General features: G+C 46.3%; 1 protein-coding gene across 1 annotated transcript; it reads left to right on the top strand.

The window, feature by feature from the left end:
* The first annotated feature begins 1726 nt into the window (after nucleotides 1–1726).
* LOC124691628 lies at nucleotides 1727–26652 on the top strand. Its single transcript, XM_047224916.1, has 3 exons — nucleotides 1727–2852; nucleotides 3241–3417; nucleotides 25676–26652. Exons 1-3 carry the CDS (start codon nucleotides 1754–1756, stop codon nucleotides 26539–26541), a joined length of 2142 nt encoding a protein of 713 aa, XP_047080872.1. The 5' UTR covers nucleotides 1727–1753; the 3' UTR covers nucleotides 26542–26652.

Raw genomic sequence — 26652 nt, forward strand, 5'->3', positions numbered from 1 at the left:
ACAAGTTAAGATTGGGATATAAGCCTAGGGTTACTTACTATTAATCTCCTTATAATTTCATGTGGTTAATGACATCTACTTATCCTATTAGCATTTAACTTATCCTTACATAACTCAAGATCATGATCATGGATTAGGCATAATCAACTTGTTCTTAATCTCTCTACCTCAAGTTCTTAGGGTTTATGATCATCACTCAATTTATAATGATCAAGGTTTGGCTTCCTAAGGATCTCTCATTAAATTGGGTTCTCACTTCCATGATCAAACATTGTCTTGATCAATTAGGGTATAATATCACTCTTGTAGTTTCTTGGGTGGACATGGCTATGGTTGTCTCAATAGCTTATATCCCAGGAGAATGCCCGAGATATTCACTTAAAGTTCTCTCAAAAATGTTGGTTTAACCATTTGGATATTTGAATAGATTGAACTGAAATTAGCATAGATGGTCTCTCTCATTTGGGAAGGCTTGAATAATACTCTAAGGTTCCTCTTGAAGATAATGTTGATTTGAATACTTGGATGTATATCCAAGGTTTAAGCTTAAGGTTTTCAATGGCTTCTCTAATAAATACTATAGAACTCTCACCTCTCTAGGTTTGATGTGTAATAACTTGGAATGGAAAAGAATATCTATTTCCGGAGTGGATCTTCTTGTTATAATTTCAATGTTGATATAGAATGAATACCAGGAGATTTAATGGTAGAATCATGGATTAGTTTTAAGACATGGAGAAGATAGTCAAGAATGGTTTCTCCACTTTATTGTTACTTGGTTTGTACTTAAACGAGATGTTTGTTCATATGTTATGGTAAGGATTACCATATTATAATCTTTTATTAGATCAAGCAATTGATCATTAAGTAAAGTGTGGTTGTGTTGATTTTCAGTTCCATTTGATCTAACCCCTTGGTTCAAACTATCTCTACCCAAAGCAAGGTTTTAGCCAAGTCACTTTGAGGTTTATAGCGCTTGACTTGGTGAGCTACTTCAATTCCACCAAGGTCAAGTGAAACTTCAGTTACTGTGACTGTTTTACTTTAAAGCGCGAAAATTCCCCGGATTTTCTATGCATGAATGCAATGCACACATCTGTTTCCTCTATTTTTTTGTAACCCCATTACCTGGGATATTACAGAAAGTTTGCCACTACAGATTTACTGTCTTCATGTTGCCTTTCCCTGTTTCTAATGCTAGTTCTGTCCACTAATGCTTAGATGACAAAGTCTATGACCTTTTGGCACAATTTTGATAATTTGAAGCTAATATTTAAATTTAGGAATCGGTTTGACTGATGGCATCGTTTGCTCTGCAGGTATCTAGTTAACTTCCGATTATCCGAGATGCGAGAAATGGATTATTTTTCTGTATGTTATTTCATTTCATTGAAATTGACCTGGGTTTCTATATCATCCCCATTCCCCTGGTTAAAGATGAAGTGAACTAGTATAAATTAGCATGCCCTGGTGGACCGTGAAGTGGGAACTCATCTGAAGTACTCCGTACTTTATTTTTAAAGGAAAAAATGGTGTTTTTTTGTTTTTGAGCATACATTTTTTGAAGGAATGGTGAGTATCGTCTACTGAAAGTTGCAGCTATCTTGGGCTTCATTTCGGCCTTATGGGTTTCAGTGTTTGCCAAATCATGGGCTTCTCACCGGCAGGCCGGATATAATATACTCCCGTCTTCAGCCTCACACTTTGGGCCACCTGCAACTTCACATCGATCCCATCCCACAACAGTAGCGAGATGAGCATCCACCGCCGCCGCTACAGCTCGCCGCCGGCGGCGCCGCCGCTGGAAGACGAGAACCTGCTCTCCGAGATCCTCCTCCGCCTCCCCCCGGATCCCTCCTCCCTCCCGCGCGCGTCCGCTGTCTGCAAGCTCTGGCGCCGCCTGGTCTCCGACCCCCGATTCATCCGCCGCTTCCGCCTCCACCACCGCCGCAACCCTCCCCTCCTCGGCTTCTTCGAAACTTATGGCGGCGAATCCTTCCGACCCACTCTGGATGCTCCCAATCGCGTCCCGCCCGGGCGCTTCTGCTTGCGGCGCGACCTCCTCGTGCCCCTCGGATGCCGTCATGGCCTCGTGCTTATGATGGACCCGAACAGGAAAGACGTCCTGGTGTGGGACCCCGTCACCGGCGAGCAGCACCCCATCGCCCTTCCGCCGGGGTTCGATGCGCAGGAGACCCTGGCCAGCGGGGCGGTGCTTCGCGCCGACGGAGGCGTCCACTTCCATGTCCCCTGGGTAGTGTCGGGCAAGGACGACCAACTGGTCGCCAGCGTTTACTCGTCGGAGACCGGCTTATGGAGCAATCGCATTGCAACACCGCTTCCCTCCACGGGCGGTTTCCTCACCATGGTTTCTATGTGCAAGCCTGCCGTGCTGGTTGGGGATTCTCTTTACTGGACTCTTATTGGGAATTCTGCTGCCATTCTCGAGTTTGATTTGGAGAGACAGAGCCTAGCTGTGATACAATTGCCAGTGGATATGTCCAAAGAGAACCATGAATTCACGGTTATGCGGGCAGAGGGTGGCGGGCTTGGTCTCCTCCTCCTGTCACAGTTTGGTCGTGCTGCCCAATTATGGATGAGGAAGACAGATTGCGAGGGCCTTGCTTCATGGGAGCTGGGAAGAACTATTGAACTGGACAAGTTACTTTCCCTGAATTCTGAGGAGAGCAAGGACCTAGTAATTCTAGGGTTTGCTGAGTGCAATAATGTCGTGTTCCTGTGGACATTTACAGGCCTCTTCATGGTCGAGCTTGAGTCGCTGCAGTTCAAGAAAGTTCCCGAAACCAACAATGCGTGTTTCTGTACACCATTCGAAAGTGTCTATGCTGCAGGTAATGGCATGCCTTCGCTCTACAAGTATAGCAAAACTAGCTTACTTTTTTTTTATGATTTGTTTGATGGAATTGCATTCACATCCCTCTGTTAAGCTAACAAATTCAAGTAGTGTTCTACCAATTACTTATTTTGCTGCTATAATTGTTCTGTCCCAATACAATAAGGTGGTGTTTTTACGTAATGGTTATGATCTGGAAAAATATTTTTTTAGCGGATCTAGTTTTACATATGGCGCTACCTAGGCTGGCATCATTCTACCATATTGTCATTAGATACGTAACAGGAGAGTGGCTAAATTGGCATTTACATGAAAAACTAGCTTGAATGAACTAAATTGTCAACATGTACATTTGGTAGAGTTATTCTGTTATTCGATATTGGCAGATGTATATGCTGCTCCTGCTCCTGTTGACTACATCGAAGAATCCAAGTCTGTCCGCTCACCAACCAAGCCAGCTGCTGTCTCAAGATCCGTGGATGCCCCTGCTGCTACTCACTCAACAATAAAGTTACAGATAGAAGCTCCACGGCGACCCCAAGCTACCGTTGAGAGTCCTCAAAATAGGCCGCTTGAATCCCTGGCTATAGGGAACAAGCACTATGAAATGATGCTTTCAAGTGAAGGTCGTTTCGGAATATTTTACAAGCGCGACAAAACTGAAAACGCCTTTAAATGGGCTGAAATTGACGTTACAGTGTACAGAAGATCTATCTATTTCACGATAGAAGAAGTTCTTCGCCGCTGTATGGTCAAGGCTGGTTATGAGAATGATGAAGACATAGGTCATCTTCTAACTCGTTATGTCCCGCTACTTGTTAATGGAGTTTGCATGCTCACATATCTCAAGGTCCGTTCTGTCAACTTTGCGCTCTCCCCTGAAGGGGACCGATACAATGTGAAGCCAAAAGTTTCGCTGGCTCTTGAGGTTCCGCTACCTTTCGCAATTGCCATCTCTCAACTCGGTGCAGTTGAAATAAACAGTATGCCTCGACGCACGGTTGCTGTCCCCGCTATCTCTGTTGCTGAAGCAGCTCATTTTATGATTCCTCGGGATCAACGCTTCAAAGCTGCTGATTATGCGCACGCCGTTAAGTTTGCAAAGTCTTTAGGGATTGAGTTCTCAACTGTCGACTTAAACATGAAGGCGGGATCTGCTTGGTGGCTGCTGCGTGGCGAAATTACTGAAGAAGTGTTTCAGCTCTCACTCCCGCTGCCTGAATCCAATTTCACCGAAGATGATGCGATATTGCATTCTATGTTCTGTCTGAACCCAGATCGTTCATTTGGCACCGCTCTTTTTTCCCTTGGGGAACTCAATGCTGGCACATATGGCTCCATACTACGCAATCCTCATAAAGGCTTGAATGCCAATTCGTTCTTTGCTCTTTGTAGTGGACCTCTCAGCACCATGTGGAAGAATGAGTGAACATGTAAGATTATTATGTCGTAATCCGACGATGATATGTGATAATGAGTGTTGTAGTGTGACTTATGTTGTCTTACCATTCAGACTATTGAAGTGTCAGTGTTCAGACTTTACTTTTTGCTGCATAATTAGCAATTACCTTTCAAAATACTTGGTGTATATCAGGTACTGGTTGATGGTGCTATCTGTCCCAACAATGATGCCTGTCAGGCTGATGATTTGATAGATGCACGCCACCCATCTAATTTATGTTTTCGATATTCTTATGTCTGTCGATCTTGCTAATAATCCTAAATCCATGACATTGACTCATTCTTTGCAGTATATGAGAAACATGCCAAATAAAATGTGAAAACAATTTAACCCTTTGCATATGTCCACGATCATTGCTATCGCCCAACAACAAATTACATTAACGTTGCAGTAAATAACAATAACCTATGCAACATAAAAAACGCAATATGTTGACCGATGGTGGTTGCTGGACATGGCAGAGGATTGCGAGGCATGAGCTCCAATACCCCTGCTATGTCCATTGTACAATTAGTCAGTGGATAACATCCAGCACCTCCTTACTGGATGTCCCTTCTCGCGAACTTTTTGGTTCAACATCCAGCACCTCCTTACTGGATGTCCCTTCTCGCGAACTTTTTGGTTCAAGGTGCTGTCTTTTTCGATAAAGGAAATATATTAATATCAAAAGATACTGATTACACCCAGCCTCTTCAACAACGCACCACCCTAATGGCACTACGGATGCACACAGCCAAAAAAAGGAAAAGAAAACTAAGAAACAAAAGTCCCGCTACAGTATCTCGGGCCTAACAATAGCAATACATCCACCACCAAGACAACACCTGAAATACAGACTCTCCAAAAACAACGCCTCCAAGAAGAAAACAGTGATCTAATACCGTCATCGCCCGATCAAAGATCTTAGGTTTTCACCCTGAAAATAATCCACGCTCTCAAAACAATGCCTCCAACAAGGTCATTGCCAGACACAACCAGCCAGACCTTGGATTTTCACCTTGAAAGGTAGGACTCTGAACTTCGCGTGTGTTGTCGCCCCCACATTCATACCGCTGCTGTGAAGCCCGGAACACCAAGCAAGTCCCTCAATAGCGTGGAGACTTGAACCTCCCTTAGCTAGTCCTCCCCTCCGGCCTTCATGAATTTATCTTCTTCCGACTTTCATCACGGATCCATAGTCACTTGATGTCAACACAGAAAAAGAGCTTCGCGTCGCTCCCCCCAGAACTAATCGGTCGGAATAAAAGCATGGGTGCGCACGGCCGAATACCACCGATCCAACAAACTCCAGGCAAAAAGCATTGTTACATTCGCCGGCGGAGCCTTCCGGAACTCAACCCACCGGCCGGATCACGAGTCCAGGCCTCCGGCAGTCTTCCTCGTTCACGCAAGAGAGGCCCTAGGACCGCCGCCTTTATTCAGGTCGGACCCCCACATCGGCGACCATCCCGGGCTGGCCACTCCAACCCTCCACCGGCGACACCATCGCCGGCTTCCATGCTTCTCCATCTCGCCGCCGGAACGCTGTGATAGATCGATAGATCCACCACCACCAACCGCAGGCCGACCCTCTCCGGCGAAGAAGAGGGCCACCTACACCGTCGAACCCAAGGCTGCTACCCCGGGCGACCTCGTGTCGCGGAAGAAGCTCGAGATCGCCTCCACTCACGGACGAGAGGCGGGGGGAGGGAATGGCGCAGACCAAGGGCCTGGCCGCCGCCCACCACCAGCCCCTGCCGGTGTGCTGCGGGGGAAAGCCTACGGGAGAAGGGGGTCCGCGGCGCGGAGCCGCCGCCGCCCATCCATCCGCGCTGGCCGATCCGCCGTATGCGTCGAGGAGGAGAGATCCCGTCCGCCGTCCCCCACGTCGGTGAGGAAAGGCCCATGCTGCCGCCACGCCCCGTGGGTCTCTACCCCGGCGGCGCTAACGGTGGCGGCGGCGGTTAGGGTTGGGGTGGGGGTCGGGAGAGGAGAGGGGTCGGGCAGGAGAGGGTTGGACTGATCAAGGTGTTGTCTTGGATCAAATCCACAATTAGGCCACCTGTTGCAGATGAAGACTTCACGGATTGGTGGTTGATGCGCAAATGAACCTCACGTAATGATCATGCTCATGGCTTGGTGGATTTGGAATCATTGCAACGGGGTGGCCATCGATACAACTCCATCCGAGGCTTGACCTTGGGCTAACGCTCGGAGCGAGTTAGCATGCGCACCCTGATCCCCTATGTCACTTACCTCTAGTAGGATGCATTGTATAGTATGGTGTTTTTTCCGTTCCAAAGGCGGCGCACGCATGGGCCTAGATGGGTTTGTGCGGGCCTGGATGGGCTGCACGGCTTGCCTCGAGGTAGCGCTGGCTTGGCTTGTGACTGCCGGGGGCTGAGGCAGTGTCCTCCTTTTCGGCTTGCACGGACGAGGCTGCAGGGGCGGGCGATGCGGCGGCCCTGTGAACTCTGGGCGGCTTGGCGGCCGCTGTGGCTAGGAGGGTGGCATGGCGGCTGGACCGGGGAGCTCGCGCTTCTGTGGCCGACGGCTCTTCCTCGGATCCCTGTGTTGGCGTCCGTCGAAGCTCCCTCTCTGTGGCGGTTGGCGGCGCACGTGGAGCTCTTCTCGGTGAGCTTGGTCGGCAGTGGTGGTGCGGCTCGGCTCTTCAACCCCGCGTGGTGCGGGTGGTGGCAGCGGAGCTCGCAGAGGTCCTTGGTCTGGTTGTGGTGGTGGCGGCTTGTGTGCGGGGGGTGGCGCTGCTTCTGCACATGAGGTGTGTCAGCGGAGTGCGGGCTGACAGCATTTCGGCCTTCGTCTCGCTGTCCAGCCGCGTGGGGGTGTGGAGGCTCGTTTGCTCCGGGCGAAAGCCTGGCCAAGCGACGTCTATGGATGGCTTCCTTGTTGGGGGCGGTTGTGGAGCTATGAGACCTCCGCTTCTCTCGGGTTCACGTCTTCGGGTGAATGCCTATATCCCGCCTTGTGGGATCGGACGATGGCGTCGTTCCATCGTCATTACCCCTCTTGAGGGCGTCGTCTTGAAGCCGGTGATACCCTTCACACACTACTGCGGGCTTGACACACTTGGCATCTAGGTTGGCAGGAGGTCAACCGGAGATGTGGGGGTTCCAGGTGGAGGCTTCTGAGGCAACGACAATGGTGAAGAGCAACGTTGGGTCGCAGGAAGACTGTGTTAGTCAGCTCTGTTTCGGCGTGTCCGTTTGTCTTCGTGTTGGTCTCCCCTTTTGTGAAATCGAAGCTGCCTTTGGGCAGTGTACGATGACCTTTGAGGGGCGGTCCGACAATGAATGTCTTCTTCGGCGCAGGTCTTGCGCATCTCCCCTCCGAGTCTTATCTTCAGAATCGGAGCTGATGGTCTCTTCTCGAGGAGCCATCTATTTGGCATAGGCCGGCTTGACCTTCGCGTTTGTGTAGCTTCTGTGGGTAGCCAGCATGGTTGGGTGTGCCCCTCGCGGCGGCGTGTGAGTGGTTGTGGGTGTGGGCTCCCGGTTTTCTCCTAAAAACTGGACACCTTCGGCTTAATTAATAGATGAGGCAAAGTGTTTGACTCCGTTTAAAAATAATAGCACTCATTTATGTAAATGCATATGCCGCAACAAACTAGCACACATAACTTTGCAAGGGGAAAGGTTGAGAGAGATCCCTTGCATCGTCCTTGCCTAGCGACCAAGGGGAACCCTAGATCGGCCGTCGCCGGGGTCCCCCTTCCTCCTCATTTCTCATTGTTGCTAGAGGGTGCGACTGGGAAAATCCTAACCCGCACCAGCGGTGGGGTCTTCAGCTCCTCGTCCTTGGATGTTGCTGCAGGTCAGTGCACTAGGGACTGGATGTGGTGCAGCCGGGCGTCACTGTGCGGTTCCCATGGCCATTGACAAAGGGTTAACCTTGTTAATGCCCATGATGATGGACTTGGGTTTCTCGGAAGGAAGACACTAGCGAATCAACAAACCGGTTAGCCAAACTAGGCAGCCAACGAGAAGTATGATCAAGGGCGAATGGTCGAGATTGTATTATTCGAAACTAGGGTTACATGGTGTTTCGTCTGGTTGAATATGTCCCTCCTCGGTGGCTCCTAGCTCCTAGCCCTTATATAGCGTACTAGGTCTCAGAGTCCACCTCGAGGTCATGTTACATCCTTAGTCGGTTCACCCGATATAGGCCTAGCTTTCCTAACTTACACGACGTCATTATCTTCGGCTTCGTATGGATTTTTTTCATGGGCTTTCCCCTATTCCTTCATGGGCTTTGTACCAAGGACGCCAATGTTAAGGACACGATATGGCATACCCATGTCAGCAATGGCGCGATGGAAGGCATCACGACATACTGCACCTGTTTGGCGTCTGTCTTCCAGTCGAGAGGCAAGGACGGGGCAGGTCATGTGGCTCTCTTGTGGCGTCCATGGTCGTCATGGCGGTGAGGCTGCGCATCGTCTCGGTGTGCATGTACGCCATTCTTGGTGGATGCATCATGGATCAAGGAGTGGAGGTGCAAGGTTGCTGGTGGCCATCTCCGGATCGAAGACGATGGTCGTCGTGTGCTTCATTTTCCTTGTCGAAGGCATCGTAAATGCAATCCTCACAACCTCGCTCTGGCTGTTCCGAGGGAAGCCCTAGATATGGATCTCCCAGATCGAAAAATGGTGGCGCTACACGCGTTGTTTCTCTCCTGGGGTGTCATTTTGGAGCGTCTACTAGTCGAAGAGGACACAAGGTGGAGTGGTGTGGCTTCTACCGCTTTGACGACGTCGAGTTTCGGCGGTATGGTGCAGCGGGTCTTTGCGGCGGTTGCATGTTGATGGACGTGGGTGGCAACATCGGGCACCGTGTTAGAATTGACGGCCTCGTGAAGAATTTGTGAATATTTGCCCTAGAGATTTCGCCCTAAAGACTGTTCAAAAAATCGCCGGATTCATCGATTAATCGGCCAATTAATTGCTACTCGGCGGGTCTGATTAGCCAATTAACTCATTTATCGTCCGATTGACTGATTATTCGACCAATTATCCGGCGGTATGCTTATCAAAAGCTAATTGTTAACCGAGCGAGTCGACACCGATAAACGATTTCTTCAACGTTGCATGATCTTCACTCATTCTTGATGTTTGTTCTATCGCAAGTTAGCATACTGTTGCTTGTGCCAAATAGGTACACATTAGGGACTTTCTTGGGTCACATACTATTAGTTGTACATGATATAATTAGAATTAAATTTGGCATAGATATAACTTGATCAATTTCGGTAAGTTAGTATGTGCTGACAAAACCTGTACTGTATGTAGGCACCATAGACCATGTAATCCGGTTGTAGCAATTGACTCGCAGCTCCAAGTAGGTAAAGCATACACTTTCACTAATATTACGCAGAGCATCTCTCCGTCTAAAAAAAAGATGTCTTAACTTTGAATAAATTTGTCCCTTTTTAGACGGAGGGAGTATTATTTATAAAATTGTCCATATCATCGACTAACAACCCATCACACAACTAATCCAATATATAGAGTGTGTCCAAGTTATACAATAGAAGGTGAGAAAAATACATAAGTTTGCTCTCTCGTTGCACCTTGGAGCTTGTGCAAGAGTAGTTTGTTCATGCACATACAACACTGTTTTCTCTCTTCATTTATTTCTATTCCACATCGTAGTGAAGAAATGAACCGACAAACATGTACCAATGAACAAGCCGTACGGTTACAACTTGCAAGCAAATTCACATATCTAAACTCTGCAGAATATTCATTCCATTCTGAGTTAATAGACGCACTACTTGTATTGGTATTTCACATATCTTCTATATGTTAAATTTCTTCAGAGATGTTTTCTTGTAACCCTGTTCTTCAGAGGTTAACCCATAAAGGATGAAGGAATTCTAGGAACATGCTTTGGATAGCATCTGGGAACTGCAGGATCACAGACGAACTGAAGTTCTTACCTTCTGGTGGAACAAGCTGCGGGAAGGAGACGAGGCCTTTGAGGCTGTGGATATTGCTCATCGTGCACACGGTGCTACTACAACATTGAGTACCAGGAAGCTTTTGCTCAAAGCTTAAGAACACGCTGACAAGAACTCTAATGTATCATCGATAGTCATGCTGGCTAGGGAGTAATTGTATGAGATTTCCACAGGAAAGTGATCGCAGCGACAGTGGAAAGTGTTGGATAATTAGGCACAATTTTCATGATTAATTCCAGAATATAAAATATAACGACAGCAGCTACTAACATGTGAGACTCGAACATAGTAGATGCATTAATCAACATGAGTAGCAGCAGTGCAAACGGTAAAGCATCCATCGCTAAACAGATCGAGATATGTCGCACGTACCGATCTGGTGGAGGTGGCGGTGGAGGTGTAGCAGATGATGTCGCAGCAGTAACGTTGTTGATGACAACGTTGTTGACGACAGGGACGACGGGTCGAAGTAGACGGCGTTGAAGACGACGGTAGGCAGCACCGCCCGACTTGGACGGAAGGCGACCCATGATGAAGACCTTGAGCAATCGCGCAGAGCGCTTCCCAAAAACCTAATTCGCCCTCTCCCGTACAGGATCGCAAGGACGAGCGGTTCCGGAGACCTGCTCTCCCGTTCGCCGATGCACGTCGGCGCGCGGGATGGAGTAGGCTACGATGGCGGCGCAAGCAGAGAGAGGTGGAAAACCTAACTCATGTATTAGATATGTTTCTGCGGTAGCCGGGCAAGAGATTATATAGGCTCGGGAAACCCTAGGCAACGTGGGCCACGCCCACGTCGCACGAACGTTTCGAGTCGGTTACAGATAGCCCACGATCCGGGAGCGACCCGAACCGACTAAGCTGCGACGCGTCCGTCTAGGACTCTGTTCGTTTTCCTGAGCTGCAAAAAGTAAGGAAAGTCTCGGCTCGAGGCTCAATCCACTCACCACGAGCGCGGCGCGCGCGTCGTGACGAGTCGAGACGAGCGAGCGAGGAGGAGGAGGAGCGCGCGCGTGTAGCACTCCTATTCTCACTCACTTACTAGTGGTGGAACAACCCACCTTATAAGGTGGTCTAACTTCCTCCCAACTTTCCATGTGGGACTAAACTTCCCACCTCTTGCCACTCCCTAGTGAGCTGCCACCAACTTTGGCTCAAACTCACAAGGCTGCCACTATGTGGGCTTTGAGATTTATAGGAAAAACTGAAATCTAATTTGGGCCACTAAAAATGGGCCCAATATTTCAACAATCCCCCACCGGATCTCAAATCCCCATTTAGAGATTTACCAATACTCACTTGCTTGTTTATATACCGGTGTTTCAGCGGAGGCTGTTAAGTTGAACTTCCGTCTAGAACCTTAAGCTACATCCATTCACACTTGAACAATGGACTAAGCTTTGAATTGCAAGTTTTGCGTGAACAGGGTTTCACTCAAAGTCATGACCAGTACATGGCTGCCAGTAGCCTACCCCGCGGGTGAAGCATATGCGTCATACTTCGTGGTCTCTTCATGAGTTTACTAGAGATCACCCAAATCTCATAGATTGCGACGTTTAACAATCAGACTCATATAGGTGTGTTAGAATAATCTATAGGACAACATCTTTGCTAATATAGCCAACATAAACACATTAAGGCTTGTTGCCAACCTGCCTTACAGTGATTGAGAGTTGTGCATCTTCACATAGAGAGGGTTACATAATACTCTCCTCAATTAAACCACTAGTTTGTTCTTCCCAGGTCCTAATTCACGGGATCTCCGATCAGAAAGGTTGGGTTACCACTATGGTGTAACATCAACGGGTCTCAAACCCATCTCCCTCGATGCACTTTCTATCACATTACGTGATAGTCCCTTTGTAAAGAGATCTGCCGAGTTTTTGTCCGTTTGAATATATGTAACGGTTATTACTCCGGAGTTTCACAATTTCCCGACGGACTTCAAACGTCTCTTGACGTGTCTTGATGACTTCGCGTTATCCTTAGAATTGTTCACTTTGACAATTACAGTTTGATTGTCACAATTCAAAAGGATTGCCGGAACAGGTTTTTCAACCACAGGCAAGTCCATCAAGAGCTCACGCAACCATTCCGATTCAACGAGTGGTTGTGTCTAAAGCGATAAGTTCTGCTTCCATAGTTGACCTCGTCAATATGGTTTGCTTGCAAGATCTCCATGATACTGCGCCACCTCCAAAGGTAAATACATACCCACTTGTAGCGTACAGATCAGCTACATCTGAGATCCAATTCGAATCACTATATCCTTCAAGCACAGTTGGGTGCCCTGAATAGTGAATCCCATAACTCATTGTACCACATAGGTAGCGCATGACCCTATCAAGTGCATGCCAATGATCAGTACCCGGGTTTGACATGAACCTACTCAACTTGCTAACAGCAAAAGAGATGTCCGGTCTAGTCGCGCTCGCTAAGTACATGAGTGAGCCAACAATCTGAGAGTATCTCAGTTGATCTACGGCAATCCTCCGGTTCTTGCGTAATGTCACACTGGAATCATAAGGTGTTGGAGAAGACTTGCTATCAATATAGCCGAACCGGCTCAAGATCTTCTCAATATAATGGGATTGTGTTAGAGTAATCCCACTCTCGTTCTTAATAAGCTTGATGTTCAGAATCACATCAGCTTCTCCCAGATCTTTCATATCAAAGCACTTTGACAAGAAAGACTTGACCTCGTGTATTACTTTCATGTTTGTACCAAATATCAGAATATCATCCACATACAAACACAGTATAACACCTTCGCCCCCACCATGGCGATAGTAAACGCACTTGTCAGCCTCATTGACAACAAAGCCTACAGAAGTCAAAGTTCTGTCAAACTTCTCATGCCATTGCTTAGGTGCTTGTTTCAGACCATATAAAGATTTCAGCAACATGCACACCTTTCTTTCTTCACCTTTTTACTACAAACCCATCAGGCTGATCCATATAGATTTCCTCTTCCAACTCTCCATTAAGAAAAGTTGTCTTTACGTCCATTTGATGAACGATAAGACCATAGGAGACAGCCATGGACAGTAGTACTCGAATGGTGGTAAGTCTAGCGACAGGTGAATAGGTATCGAAGTAATCTTCACCTTCTCTGTGTGTGTAGCCTTTAGCTACAAGCCGCGCCTTGTACTTCTCAATAGTACCATCAGGTCTTAGCTTCTTCTTGAACACCCATTTGCAGCCCACGAGGCTTGCATCCATGGGGTCGTTACGATAGCTCCCAAGTTCCATTAGAAAGAATCGAGTCCATGTCATTATGGACAGCTTCTTTCCGAGTCATCTGCATCCGGAGATGCATATGCCTCTCGCAATGGACGTGGGAGTATCATCCACAAGGTACACAATGAAATCATCACCAAAGGATTTTTCAAACCTTCGTCTCTTGCTCCGTTTAGGAGCTTCATTGTCATCCTTCTCGGTAACATTCTCATGTGATTGTTCAAAATACTCATTAGATGTACTAGACTCGGGAATTATCTCGGTAGAAATTCTAGCAATGCGATGCATATCTTTCATAGGAAACATATTCTCAAAAAATGTTGCATCACGAGATTCCATAATAGTATCAACATGCATATCGGGTACCTCGGATTGAACTACTAAAAATCTATATCCTACACTCCGAGGAGCATAACCTAGAAAGATACAATCCACTGTCTTTGGTCCAAGTTTGCGCTTCTTAGTAATTGGAATATTGACTTTCGCCAAACATCCCCATGTGCGCAAATATGAAAGTGATGGTTTTCTCCCAGCCCACTCCTCATAAGGGGTTTTATCTTTATTCTTGTTAGGAACTCTATTCAGGACATGACATGAAGTCAATAAAGCCTCCCCCCATAATGCCTTAGATAAACCAGCAGTGGCTAACATGGAATTCACCAAGTCGGTCAGCGTGCGGTTTTCCTCTCGGCAACCCCGTTTGATTGGGGTGAATAGGGAGGCGTCCTCTCATGAATAATGCCATGTTCCTCACAGAATTCATCAAAGATTTTAGGAAAATATTCGCCACCACGATCCGACCTAAGACGCTTGATCTTTCTCTCTAGTTGATTTTCAACTTTGGCCTTATAAATTTTAAAGTAGTCTAAACCTTCATCTTTAGTTCGCAACAAATAAACATAGCAAAATCTAGTCGCATCATCAATCAATGTCATGAAATATCTCTTTCCACCTTTTGTCAACACACCATTCATCTCGCATAGATCAGAATGTATGAGTTCTAGAGGTGCCAAGTTTCTCTCCTCGGCCGCCTTGTGAGGCTTCCGAGGTTGCTTTGATTGCACACAACTATGGCACTTAGAACCTTTGGCAATGGTGAAATTCGGAATTAAACTTAAACTGGATAGCCGAGACATTAAACCAAAATTAATGTGACATAAACGAGAATGCCAAACACTCGGTATCATCACTAACATTGCCACAAATATGGTTCACAGACTTATTACTGAAATCGGAAAGCGAAAAGCGGAACAAGCCTCCGCACTCATAGCCTTTACCAATAAATTGTCCCAACTTGGAAACAACTACTTTATTTGACTCTAAAACAACCTTAAACCCATCTCTGCATAGAAGGGAGCCGCTAACGAGATTCTTGTTCATAGTAGGGACATGCTGCACGATCTTCCCCAAAGTGAACTTCAGATCTACCGTGCCAACACCACGAACAGAAGCATGTGACCCATTCCCCATCAAGACGGAAGAATCCCGGGCGACCTGGTAAGAAGTGAACATGGATATGTCAGCACACACATGAACATTAGCACCTATATCAATCCACCAACATGGAGATTGAAATACCGAAAGAACAGTAAAGAGATTACCGTACCCATCAGCATTGCTAGCGGTCACCGTGTTGACTTGCCTCGCCTTTTTCTTGCGGTCTGCCCTCTCCGGACAGTCCTTAGAAAAGTGGCCAGTCTCTCCACACGTAAAGCGGCTCGGATCTGCTTTGTTTATCATCTTCTTCTTCTTGAAGGTTGTAGTCTTCATAGGCTTATTGAAGGAGGGCTTGTTATTCCCTTTGTTCTTGCTGTAGGGTTTCTTCGCACCATGTTGGCGCTAGATCGACCCTCTCCTTTCTCGGTATTATCCTTAGCCCGAGCTTTCTCCTCAACATCAAGAGATGCTATCAGATTTTCAAGCGATATCTCCTGTCTCTTGTGTTTGAGAGTTGTGGCAAAGTTCCTCCATGAAGGGGGCAACTTAGCGATGATGCATCCAGCCACAAACTTGTCGGGTAAGGCACACTTAAGGAGTTCAAACTCTTTCGCAATGCACCGTATCTCATGAGCTTGTTCGACTACGAACGGTTGTTAACCATCCCGATGTCATGGAAGCTCTCCATGATGTACGGTTCATCTGCTGCATCGGTTGCACCGAACTTAGCATTCGGTGCATCCCAGAGCTCTTTACCATCCGTTATGTGCATGTACACATCACACGGACGATCAACAAGAATACTTAGAACGCATCCGACGAAGAGAGTATTATTTTCCTTGAACTTGTTCCGATCTTGGTCAGATATAGTTCCTTCGGGTAAACCATCGGTAACTTCGAACACTTTCAGATGAGTAAGCCAGAGCATGGCCTTAACCTGCCACCTCTTAAAGTGCACACCGGTAAACTTATCCGGCCTCAGTGCATCGGAAAAACCAGCCATTGTTAACTCAGAATATTGCCTACAATTAGGTTTTTGGTTTGTTGGATAATTAGGCACAATTTCCATGATTAATTCCAGAATATAAAACATAACGACAGCAGCTACTAACATGTGAGACTCGAACATACTAGATGCATTAATCAACATGAGTAGCAGCAGCGCAAACGGTAAAGCATCCATCGCTAAACAGATCGAGATATGTCGCACGTACCGATCTGGTGGAGGTGGCGGTTGAGGTGTAGCGGATGATGTCGCAGCAGTAACGTTGTTGATGACGAGGACGACGGGTCGAAGTAGACGGCGTTAGAAGACGACGGTAGGCAGCACCGCCCGACTTGGACGGAAGGCGACCCGTGATGAAGACCTTGAGCGGTCGCGCGAGCGCTTCCCAAAAACCTAATTCGCCCTCTCCCGTACAGGATCGCAAGGACGAGCGGTTCCGGAGACCTGCTCTCCCGTTCGCCGATGCACGTCGGCGCGCGGGATGGAGTAGGCTACGATGGCGGCGCAAGCAGAGAGAGGCGGAAAACCTAACTCATGTATTAGATATGTTTCTGCGGTAGCCGGGCAAGAGATTATGTACACGTGTCGTGTCGTGTCGAGCGAGGAGGAGGAGCGCGCGCGTGTAGCACTCCTATTCTCACTCACTTACTAGTGGTGGAACAACCCACCTTATAAGGTGGTCTAACTTCCTCCCAACTTTCCATGTGGGACTAAACTTCCCACCTCTTGCCACTCCCTAGTGAGCTGCCACCAACTTGGGCTCAAACTCACAAGGCTGCCACTATGTGGGCTTTGAGATTTATAGGAAAAACTGAAATCTAATTTGGACCACTAAAAATGGGCCTAATATTTCAACACAAAGAAGTGGCGATGTTGCTGATGAGTTTCATGCCGAACTGACTGTGGTTCAAAGCAGTGGACCTCGCTGAGCAGCTGGGAGCTATCAAATTATATCTCAAAAGAGTGATAAAGCTTGTGCTTTCCCTCAAAACAAAAAAGAGAACCCTCCCAGTAACATTGTTAATCAATAAATGCAAGTTCAAGCATCCGGACAGCAATGCCATATGTTTGGGATACAAATTGAGCACAAACACAATGCATACAAGGGCATATCATAGACTTAATGAGACATGAGCACACAATGCTGAAAAGGGTGCACACACAATCAACATGCTTGCTTGGAAGGCATAAAAGGAAATGAACCACGTGGTTAACTGAGTGGGCCAACAATATGGAATTAATAGAAGCAAGTTTAGTTTCTCTTCATGCCAGTTGGAATAATGTCTACTGAAACCAGATAACAGACATAAATTAACTACAGAAGATACTCACTGGACAGGGTGTTTCTGCACCCAATGCATATGCATCCTTTATTGAAAATACATTTTAAATATATTTAAAAATATTAAACAAATATAAAAAATCTCGTGTACATATTGACGTATAACATGCTCATAAAGTTGTTTCAGCAAAAATCAAAATGTTCTGTGTCTTGTCTAAAAAGGAAATTTTTGGTGCTAAAATAATCCATTTATCGAGATTTTTTTTGTCCTTCTACACAAGGCCAAAAAATGTCAGTTTTACATCAAACTTTACGTATGCACATAGAATCTATCCATATACATGAAAAAAAAATTAAACTTTTTAAAATAAGTTTTGTACATGCGTGCATATGTAACTGGGATTAGTTTTGAGTTTGCGATACTCACCTCCAAATGGACACACAGCCATATGGTGATTTCTCAGAGTCCTCTCAGTACTTTCTCATTTTTTATCACTAAAATGTATGGGTGATCTACCACACTTTCTCATTTTCAAGCAGTCCGGATTATTGCAGAATAAAACACCTAGAAAAACATAACCGTTGGTGCTTGTGTACATCCTTGCGATCAAACTTGAGGCAAACAACTCGACAGATGCTACAAACAAATTACATGGCCAATGCGCTACTCACACTAAGTCATGAGTAAGGTGCATGATAAGCCACCAGCTCTCAGCACATCTTCAAAGTGTAAGGTACATGTCCTAAGCAACACAGCCAAATTGTTGCCACAAATAAGTGGGGCTTTCTTTCTTCAGAAGCTAAACTCAGAAGCACATGAGGGTGGGTGCATCATATCATTTTTGCTATAAATGAATGGTTTGAAAGCCCCAGCCTCTGCAGCGATTGCTACCCGTTTTCATGCTGGTGACTCTTCATTCACCCTGGCCTTCGATGAACCGTCAGTTTAGCATCCCCCTTGTAACGGGTACATTGGTTCTCGGCTATAATACCTTTGGTAGTATTAAACTCACCAAGAATAGTGTGGTGTTCATAATTCTCTTTGGAATCTTCGCGATTACTGATCAAGTTCGACTTTTGTAGGTGTATTTACTATGTGGTACCAAAGGAATCGAAAGGCGAAGTGCTTCTGGTTGCACCTTCTTGCCTGAGCTCCTCTTTCCTATACTTTCTTCCTAATTTAATTCCTATTCATTTGAGGGCTGGAAGGTAGATTCCTACACTAATATAACTTGTATATGACAACTATGGTTTGGATGGTCTGAAGCTTCCTACACCAACGAGTAGCAAGCCTCACATGTGCCGTGTTCCACGAGCAATACAACCCGGTGATATTTCTTGTTAACTGCTATGTAAAAGATTATAGAAATTAACTAGAAATATGATAACTTTCAAATCACCAAAGCTAAAATTGAGGATTGTTTTCAGCCTGTAGATTTTTTCAATATGTGTCGATTGGTGTTGGTCATGATAGATTCCCTACCCAGTATTCTGCAATTTTCCTCATTTTTTCTGCTCAATTTTCAATGTCAATCTCAATGTAGAGTAAGAGGACAATCTGCATTTCTGGTCAGTCTTCACCGAACAATCTTGGTGAAGATTAAGAAGACAATCCTCAATGCCAATCTTGGTGTAGATTTTTTTAAAACGCACACACTAATAATACACAAAGTCATAATAATATGTATGATGACAAAATAATTTATGTGGTCAGTAATTTGTATGTTAGCGAGACTGTACAATGGATGTAGCCATTATAGAACTTGCAATTTATTCGATAGTAGCCTTTGACTCGCCGCTCCAAATAGGTAACGAACACTTTGCTTTCAGGCAATAGAGCCATACTACTTATAGCACGTCTCATAGTTCATGTGTTACCTTGTTGGTAAAACTATCTCCACATCGTCAACTGAACACTCATCATGCCACTAATCCAATATAGTTTGTAAAAAATGGATATACATATATTAAAGAACAATTCAAATAGTTCAGAAAACAAAACAAAAAAATCATACGTTGTGCTTCATCAATGCTAATCTTTAAGACGAGCTTTCATCAGTATTTTCCTCGTTAAGCTCACCTAGCAAACACGGAGTATACACAAATGACTCATCTATGTTATTTGTGTGGGCCTGGTAGTAACTTCTTGGACGTGAATTCTCCATGTATTGAACCTTTGAGTTATTCAAATGATAAGCCACCACACAGAAGACATCAGTCAAATAAACAACTTCCTTGTAAGGGTGGAATCCAAGAATATGAAAGTGTTTGTGGTAGATCTTAGGACCACGTTTAATTGTAAAAAATCCATCATCATCAGAATCCCACTCAAATCTCTTTTTTGTCCGAGTTTCCGCCGAAGCATCTTCCTCAGCATCAGACACATCGTGTACCATCCAATGTGCATCCATCGGGCGATCATATCGATCATATTTCATTAGGTGTTGGGCTAAGGGTACAAGGTCATCTTGATACTTCAGTATCCACTCCATTCGTCCACTTGACTCATCGAGGATCCAAATCCGTAGTCGCTCGGGCACTTCGACTATTCCAAAGTACACCATATCTTGTGATCTCCCTAGATATGGCTTTATGTATCTCGTGCTCTCATTGTATGTTGGCGCACTAATCACTTGGTATGTACCATTTGATAATGAAAGCCCGAAAAGAAGTTACTCGTATCATATGAGTCATATGGTATTTTCTTAAGCTAATCATCTTATTTTTCACTTACAGTTAGTTGTAGTAACAAAACAAAATAGATTAGTGGGCTCAATCTTATACTAACATTTAAACACGAAGTACAAGGTGGCGAAGAAGGCTGCAAAGCGGGCGGTGAGTGAAGCAAGGGGTCGGGCGTATGAGGACCTCTACCAACGTTTAAACACGAAGGAAGGCGAAAGGGACATCTATAAGATGGCCAAGTTTAGGGAGAGGAAGACGAGGGATGTCAACGAAGTCAAATGCATCAAGGACGGAGATGATCAGCTTCTTGTGAAGGATGAGGCGATCAAGCGTAGATGGCGGGAGTACTTTGACAACCTTTACAATGGAGAGGCTGAGAGCTCTACCATTGAGCTAGATGACTCATTTGATGATACCAGCATGTGCTTTGTGCGACGTATCCAGGAGTCTGAGGTTAAGGAGGCGTTAAGGAGGATGAAAGGGGGCAAGGCGATGGGTCCTGATGGTATCCCCATCAAGGCGTGGAGAGGCCTTGAAGACGTAGCGATAGTATGGCTAACTAAACTTTTCAACCTCATTTTTCGGTCAAACAAGATGCCCGAAGAATGGAGGCGGAGTATTTTAGTACCAATCTTCAAGAACAAGGGGGATGTTCAAAGTTGTACTAATTACCGTGGAAATAAGCTGATGAGCCATACTATGAAGCTATGGGAGAGAGTCATTGAGCACCGCTTAAGAAGGTTGGCAAGCGTGACCAAAAAACAATTTGGTTTCATGCCTAGGAGGTCTACCATTGAAGCCATCTTCTTGGTACGACAGCTGATGGAGAGATACAGGGAGCAAAAGAAGGACCTTCATATGGTGTTTATTGATTTGGAGAAGGCTTATGATAAGATACCTCGGAATGTCATGTGGTGGGCCTTGGAGAAACACAAAGTCCCAATAAAGTACATTACCCTCATCAAGGATATGTATGATAATGTTGTGACAAGTGTTCGAACAAGCGATGGCGACACTGATGACTTTCCAATTAGAATAGGGCTACACCAAGGGTCAGCTTTGAGCCCTTATCTTTTTGATTTGGTGATGGATGAGGTCACAAGGGATATACAAGGAGACATCCCATGGTGTATGCTCTTTGCGGATGATGTGGTGCTAGTCGATGATAGCCGAACAGGGGTTAATAGAAAGTTAGAGTTGTGGAGGCGAACTCTCGAATTGAAAGGTTTTAGGCTTAGTAGAACTAAAACTGAATACATGAGGTGCAGTTTCAGTTCTACTAGGCACGAGGAGGGAGAGGTTAGCCTTGATGGGCAGGTGATTCCGGAGAGAGACACTTTTCGATATTTGGGGTCCATGTTGCAGAAGGATGGCGATATCGATGAAGATGTGGGCCACCGAATCAAGGCTGGTTGGATGAAGTGGCGCCAAGCTTCTGGCGTACTCTGTGACAAGAGAGTGCCACAAAAGCTAAAAGGCAGGTTTTATAGCACAGCTATCCGACCTGCGATGTTGTATGGCGCTGAGTGTTGGTCAACGAGGAGACGACATATCCAACAGTTAAGTGTAGCAGAGATGCGCATGTTGAGATGGATATGTGGCCACACAAGAAAGGATCGGGTACGGAACGACGATATACGGGAGAGAGTTGGGGTAGCACCGATTGAAGAGAAGCTGGTCCAACATCGTCTCAGATGGTTTGGACATATCCAACGGAGGCCTCCGGAAGCGCCGGTGCATAGCGGACGGATAAAGCGTGATGAGAATGTTAAGAGGGGTCGTGGTAGACCAAACTTGACATGGGAGGAGTCCGTTAAGAGAGACCTGAAGGTTTGGAATATCGACAAAGATTTAGCCATAGATAGGGGTGCGTGGAAGTTAGCTATCACGTTCCGGAACCATGACTTGGCTTCGAGATCTTATGGGTTTCAACTATAGCCTACCCCAACTTGTTTGGGACTGAAAGGCTTGGTTGTTGGTTGTTGGTTGTTGGTTGGCTCAATCTTATACTAATCAATATAGCTTAATCTTTGTATATGAAAAAGCAAAGTAAATGGTGTGAGAGGATCGATTAGTACAAACACGTACCTCAAAATAAAAGAACCTCGGCAGTGCACATAGAGTGCTCCTCGGCAAAAGACCCCGTAGCACTGGCAATCCCAACAGATCGGGTCAGCTCGATGCCGTTCCCGCCGGCTCGCCTTGCCGGACGAAAGCCTTCTCCTCCCACTGACCAGTCCTCGACGAGAAAACGTCCAGCGTCCATGGAGTCGGTGGCCATTCCGATTCCAGCAAGGGGCGGCTCGTGTCATCATCCACGAATGGCGGCTTGTCCATCCCCGGCGGTGCGGCGGGGACCACTATCAGCTCGTAGTGCGGCGACGCCGCCGGATCGAACGCGAGGTACACACTGCTCTTGCCCTCCCGCTCCCGCTGTAGGCGAGGGATGAGCGTCCACCGCCGCGTCGCCGGGTTGCAGACGCAGAGCTCGACGGTCATGTCGCAGAGGAGGAGGCCGCCGCTGTGGTCCAGGACCGACCACCAGGAGCGCAGGCGGTCTTCGTCGGGCAGGAAGTCGAGCATGGCGTGCGTCCACGGTCCGGGAGGAGGTGGGGCGGGCGAAGAGGTGCGGCCGGTCGTGATCGACGTAGTTGATGAAGATGCCGTGCACCTTGCTGCTGTACGTCCTTCGGAGCGGCAGGGCAGCGGCGAGGAGGCTCGAAGCAGGCAGTAAGCGGCGGGCGGCTCTCGTCAACATTGCCATGGCCGGGTGGACTCACGGCGGCGGCGCCGTAATCGATCGATTGATGCACCCGATCAAATATTGAGCCAGTTGTACTTTTTTTAGAACCCTAGGCTCGGTCTATTAGGCATGCGTTACTGGACTCGGGAGGGCAAAGTCCGTTTTGCACACATGGCAAAGTCCGTTTCTACGGTAGTATATACGCTTTTTACACAGGAGAAATCACTAGAGAGTTAAGAATCCACCACTACGATGATCGACGCTGGGTAGTTTTTCCCTGCTGATTGCATTCTGTGTGTATCTATATGCATCAATCGATCCTATTTTCACAAAAAAAGTTCTAGCGTATCTATCACTAGAAGATCTTTTTAACCACAGGTGATGGCTGAACATCTTCCATGACATGTGTGTTAGATGTATATATCTGTATATTGTAGATTCCCCATATGTTAGGGGGCTTTCTGCATATGTGCACCTGTACATGTACTATATATTGTGGTCTTTGGCCCCCTGGTAATACAACACGCATATTATCCTAACAATGTGCTCCTATTTGCAGCTTTCCCTAAGCTGCAATGGGGGAGCTCCACCTAAAAGCATGCCTACGTGGCTGCATTCGGCATCTTGAGTTTATTCTATGAATCTTGAAATTTGCATTTTATAGTATAATTAGTTTACTAATTCAAATATGTATGTGTTATAGAAATAATTCATCACATATATGAAAAATAAATGTTGTCACATAATAATAAATGTAAATTTATTTCGGAGAATATGTTGACGTTACGGAGATATAACTATTCAATGATTCTAAACGTTAATGTATCACAAAAAAATCTACATATTTTCCAAAAAGAAAAAAATATTAGAAACAACCGTAATAATAATTAAGTAAATAGAAAAATGTTCATGTATCGAAAAGGAATGTTAATATAAATGAAAAAAAAATATTCATGCAAGTGAAAAGTCTATATATTCATGAGCAGAAACTTGTTTAATTTATACACTCAAATAAACATTATTCCGCTAGCTAATGACTCTTTTTTTAAGGATACGCTAATGACTTATTGTTAACGCAAAAACCCATATAGGGGCAATGATGTCAGTTGATCCAAAGTCATACCTCTATGTGGGTGAATGATGATCTTCTTATACTATTACACAAGGATTACAATAGTGTTAGAGACTAATCCAGCAACAAAATAAAAGCTAGCTAACTCGTTGAATATGCTGTAAACTCCTTTTCTTCGATGTTGCGTGTATTCCACCATGGCTTTCGGTCCTTTTGTATGCTCATTGTATAAACTAGGTCATTCCAGTGAGTTATTTGAACCACTTTAAACCTCTACTGAAACTAGAGTTAGCCAAAATCTTGTGAATGTGCTACCAATTGGAGTTGGAAAGTTTGCCACTACAGATTTACTGTCTTCATGTTGCCTTTCCCTGTTTCTAATGCTAGTTTTGTCCACTAATGCTTAGATGACAAAGTCTTTGACCTTTTGGCACAATTTTGATAATTTGAAGCTAATATTTAAATTTAGGAATCGGTTTGACTGATGGCATCGTTTGCTCTGCAGGTATCTAGTTAACTTCCAGTGTCTGAGATGCAGAAATGGATTATTTTTCTGTATGTTATTTCATTTCATTGAAATTGACCTGGGTTTCTATATCATCCCCATTCCCCTGGTTAAAGATGAAGTGAACTAGTATAAATTAGCATGCCCTGGTGGACCGTGAAGTGGGAACTCATCTGAAGTACTCCGTACTTTATTTTTAAAGGAAAAAATGGTGTTTTTTTGTTTTTGAGCATACATTTTTTGAAGGAATGGTGAGTATCGTCTACTGAAAGTTGCAGCTATCTTGGGCTTCATTTCGGCCTTATGGGTTTCAGTGTTTGCCAAATCATGGGCTTCTCACCGGCAGGCCGGATATAATATACTCCCGTCTTCAGCCTCACACTTTGGGCCACCTGCAACTTCACATCGATCCCATCCCACAACAGTAGCGAGATGAGCATCCACCGCCGCCGCTACAGCTCGCCGCCGGCGGCGCCGCCGCTGGAAGACGAGAACCTGCTCTCCGAGATCCTCCTCCGCCTCCCCCCGGATCCCTCCTCCCTCCCGCGCGCGTCCGCTGTCTGCAAGCTCTGGCGCCGCCTGGTCTCCGACCCCCGATTCATCCGCCGCTTCCGCCTCCACCACCGCCGCAACCCTCCCCTCCTCGGCTTCTTCGAAACTTATGGCGGCGAATCCTTCCGACCCACTCTGGATGCTCCCAATCGCGTCCCGCCCGGGCGCTTCTGCTTGCGGCGCGACCTCCTCGTGCCCCTCGGATGCCGCCATGGCCTCGTGCTTATGATGGACCGGAACAGGAAAGACGTCCTGGTGTGGGACCCCGTCACCGGCGAGCAGCACCCCGTCGACCTTCCCCCGGGGTTCGATGCGCAGGAGACCCTGGCCAGCGGGGCGGTGCTTCGCGCCGACGGAGGCGTCCACTTCCATGTCCCCTGGGTAGTGTCGGGCAAGGACGACCATCTGGCCGCCAGCGTTTACTCGTCGGAGACCGGCTTATGGAGCGATCGCATTTCGACACCGCTTCCCTCCACGGGCGGTTTCCGCACCATGGTTTCTATGGGCAAGCCTGCCGTGCTGGTTGGGGATTCTCTTTACTGGACTCTTATTGGGAATTGTGCTGCCATTCTCGAGTTTGATTTGGAGAGACAGAGCCTAGCTGTGATACAATTGCCAGCGGATATCTCCCAAGAGAACCATGAATTCACGGTTATGCCAGCAGAGGGTGGTGGGCTTGGTCTCCTCCTCCTGTCAGAGTTTGGTCGTGCTGCTCAATTATGGATGAGGAAGACAGATTGCGATGGCCTTGCTTCATGGGAGCTGGGAAGAACTATTGAACTGGACAAGTTACTTTCCCTGAATTCAGAGGAGAGCGAGGACCTAGTAATTCTAGGGTTTGCTGATAAAGTTGACCCCAAGCTACCGTTGAGAGTCCTCAAAATAGGCCGCTTGAATCCCTGGCTATAGGGAACAAGCACTATGAAATGATGCTTTCAAGTGAAGGTCGTTTCGGAATATTTTACAAGCGCGACAAAGCTGAAAACGCCTTTAAATGGGCTGAAATTGACGTTACAGTGTACAGAAGATCTATCTATTTCACGATAGAAGAAGTTCTTCGCCGCTGTATGGTCAAGGCTGGTTATGAGAATGATGAAGACATAGGTCATCTTCTAACTCGTTATGTCCCGCTACTTGTTAATGGAGTTTGCATGCTCACATATCTCAAGGTCCGTTCTGTCAACTTTGCGCTCTCCCCTGAAGGGGACCGATACAATGTGAAGCCAAAAGTTTCGCTGGCTCTTGAGGTTCCGCTACCTTTCGCAATTGCCATCTCTCAACTCGGTGCAGTTGAAATAAACAGTATGCCTCGACGCACGATTGCTGTCCCCGCTATCTCTGTTGCTGAAGCAGCTCATTTTATGATTCCTCGGGATCAACGCTTCAAAGCTGCTGATTATGCGCACGCCGTTAAGTTTGCAAAGTCTTTAGGGATTGAGTTCTCAACTGTCGACTTAAACATGAAGGCGGGATCTGCTTGGTGGCTGCTGCGTGGCGAAATTACTGAAGAAGTGTTTCAGCTCTCACTCCCGCTGCCTGAATCCAATTTCACCGAAGATGATGCGATATTGCATTCTATGTTCTGTCTGAACCCAGATCGTTCATTTGGCACCGCTCTTTTTTCCCTTGGGGAACTCAATGCTGGCACATATGGCTCCATACTACGCAATCCTCATAAAGGCATGAATGCCAATTCGTTCTTTGCTCTTTGTAGTGGACCTCTCAGCACCATGTGGAAGAATGAGTGAACATGTAAGATTATTATGTCGTAATCCGACGATGATATGTGATAATGAGTGTTGTAGTGTGACTTATGTTGTCTTACCATTCAGACTATTGAAGTGTCAGTGTTCAGACTC

Source organism: Lolium rigidum, chromosome 2, assembly GCF_022539505.1.
Source record: "Lolium rigidum isolate FL_2022 chromosome 2, APGP_CSIRO_Lrig_0.1, whole genome shotgun sequence".
NCBI lineage: Eukaryota > Viridiplantae > Streptophyta > Magnoliopsida > Poales > Poaceae > Lolium > Lolium rigidum.

Bases quoted from the DNA above. Each gene is read 5' to 3' on its own strand.
- LOC124691628 (XM_047224916.1), top strand. From the start codon at position 1,754: ATGAGCATCCACCGCCGCCGCTACAGCTCGCCGCCGGCGGCGCCGCCG. The intron at 2,853-3,240 runs GTAATGGCATGC...CGATATTGGCAG, and splicing joins CGAAAGTGTCTATGCTGCAG to ATGTATATGCTGCTCCTGCT. The intron at 3,418-25,675 runs ATAGGCCGCTTG...AGAGTCCTCAAA, and splicing joins TACCGTTGAGAGTCCTCAAA to ATAGGCCGCTTGAATCCCTG.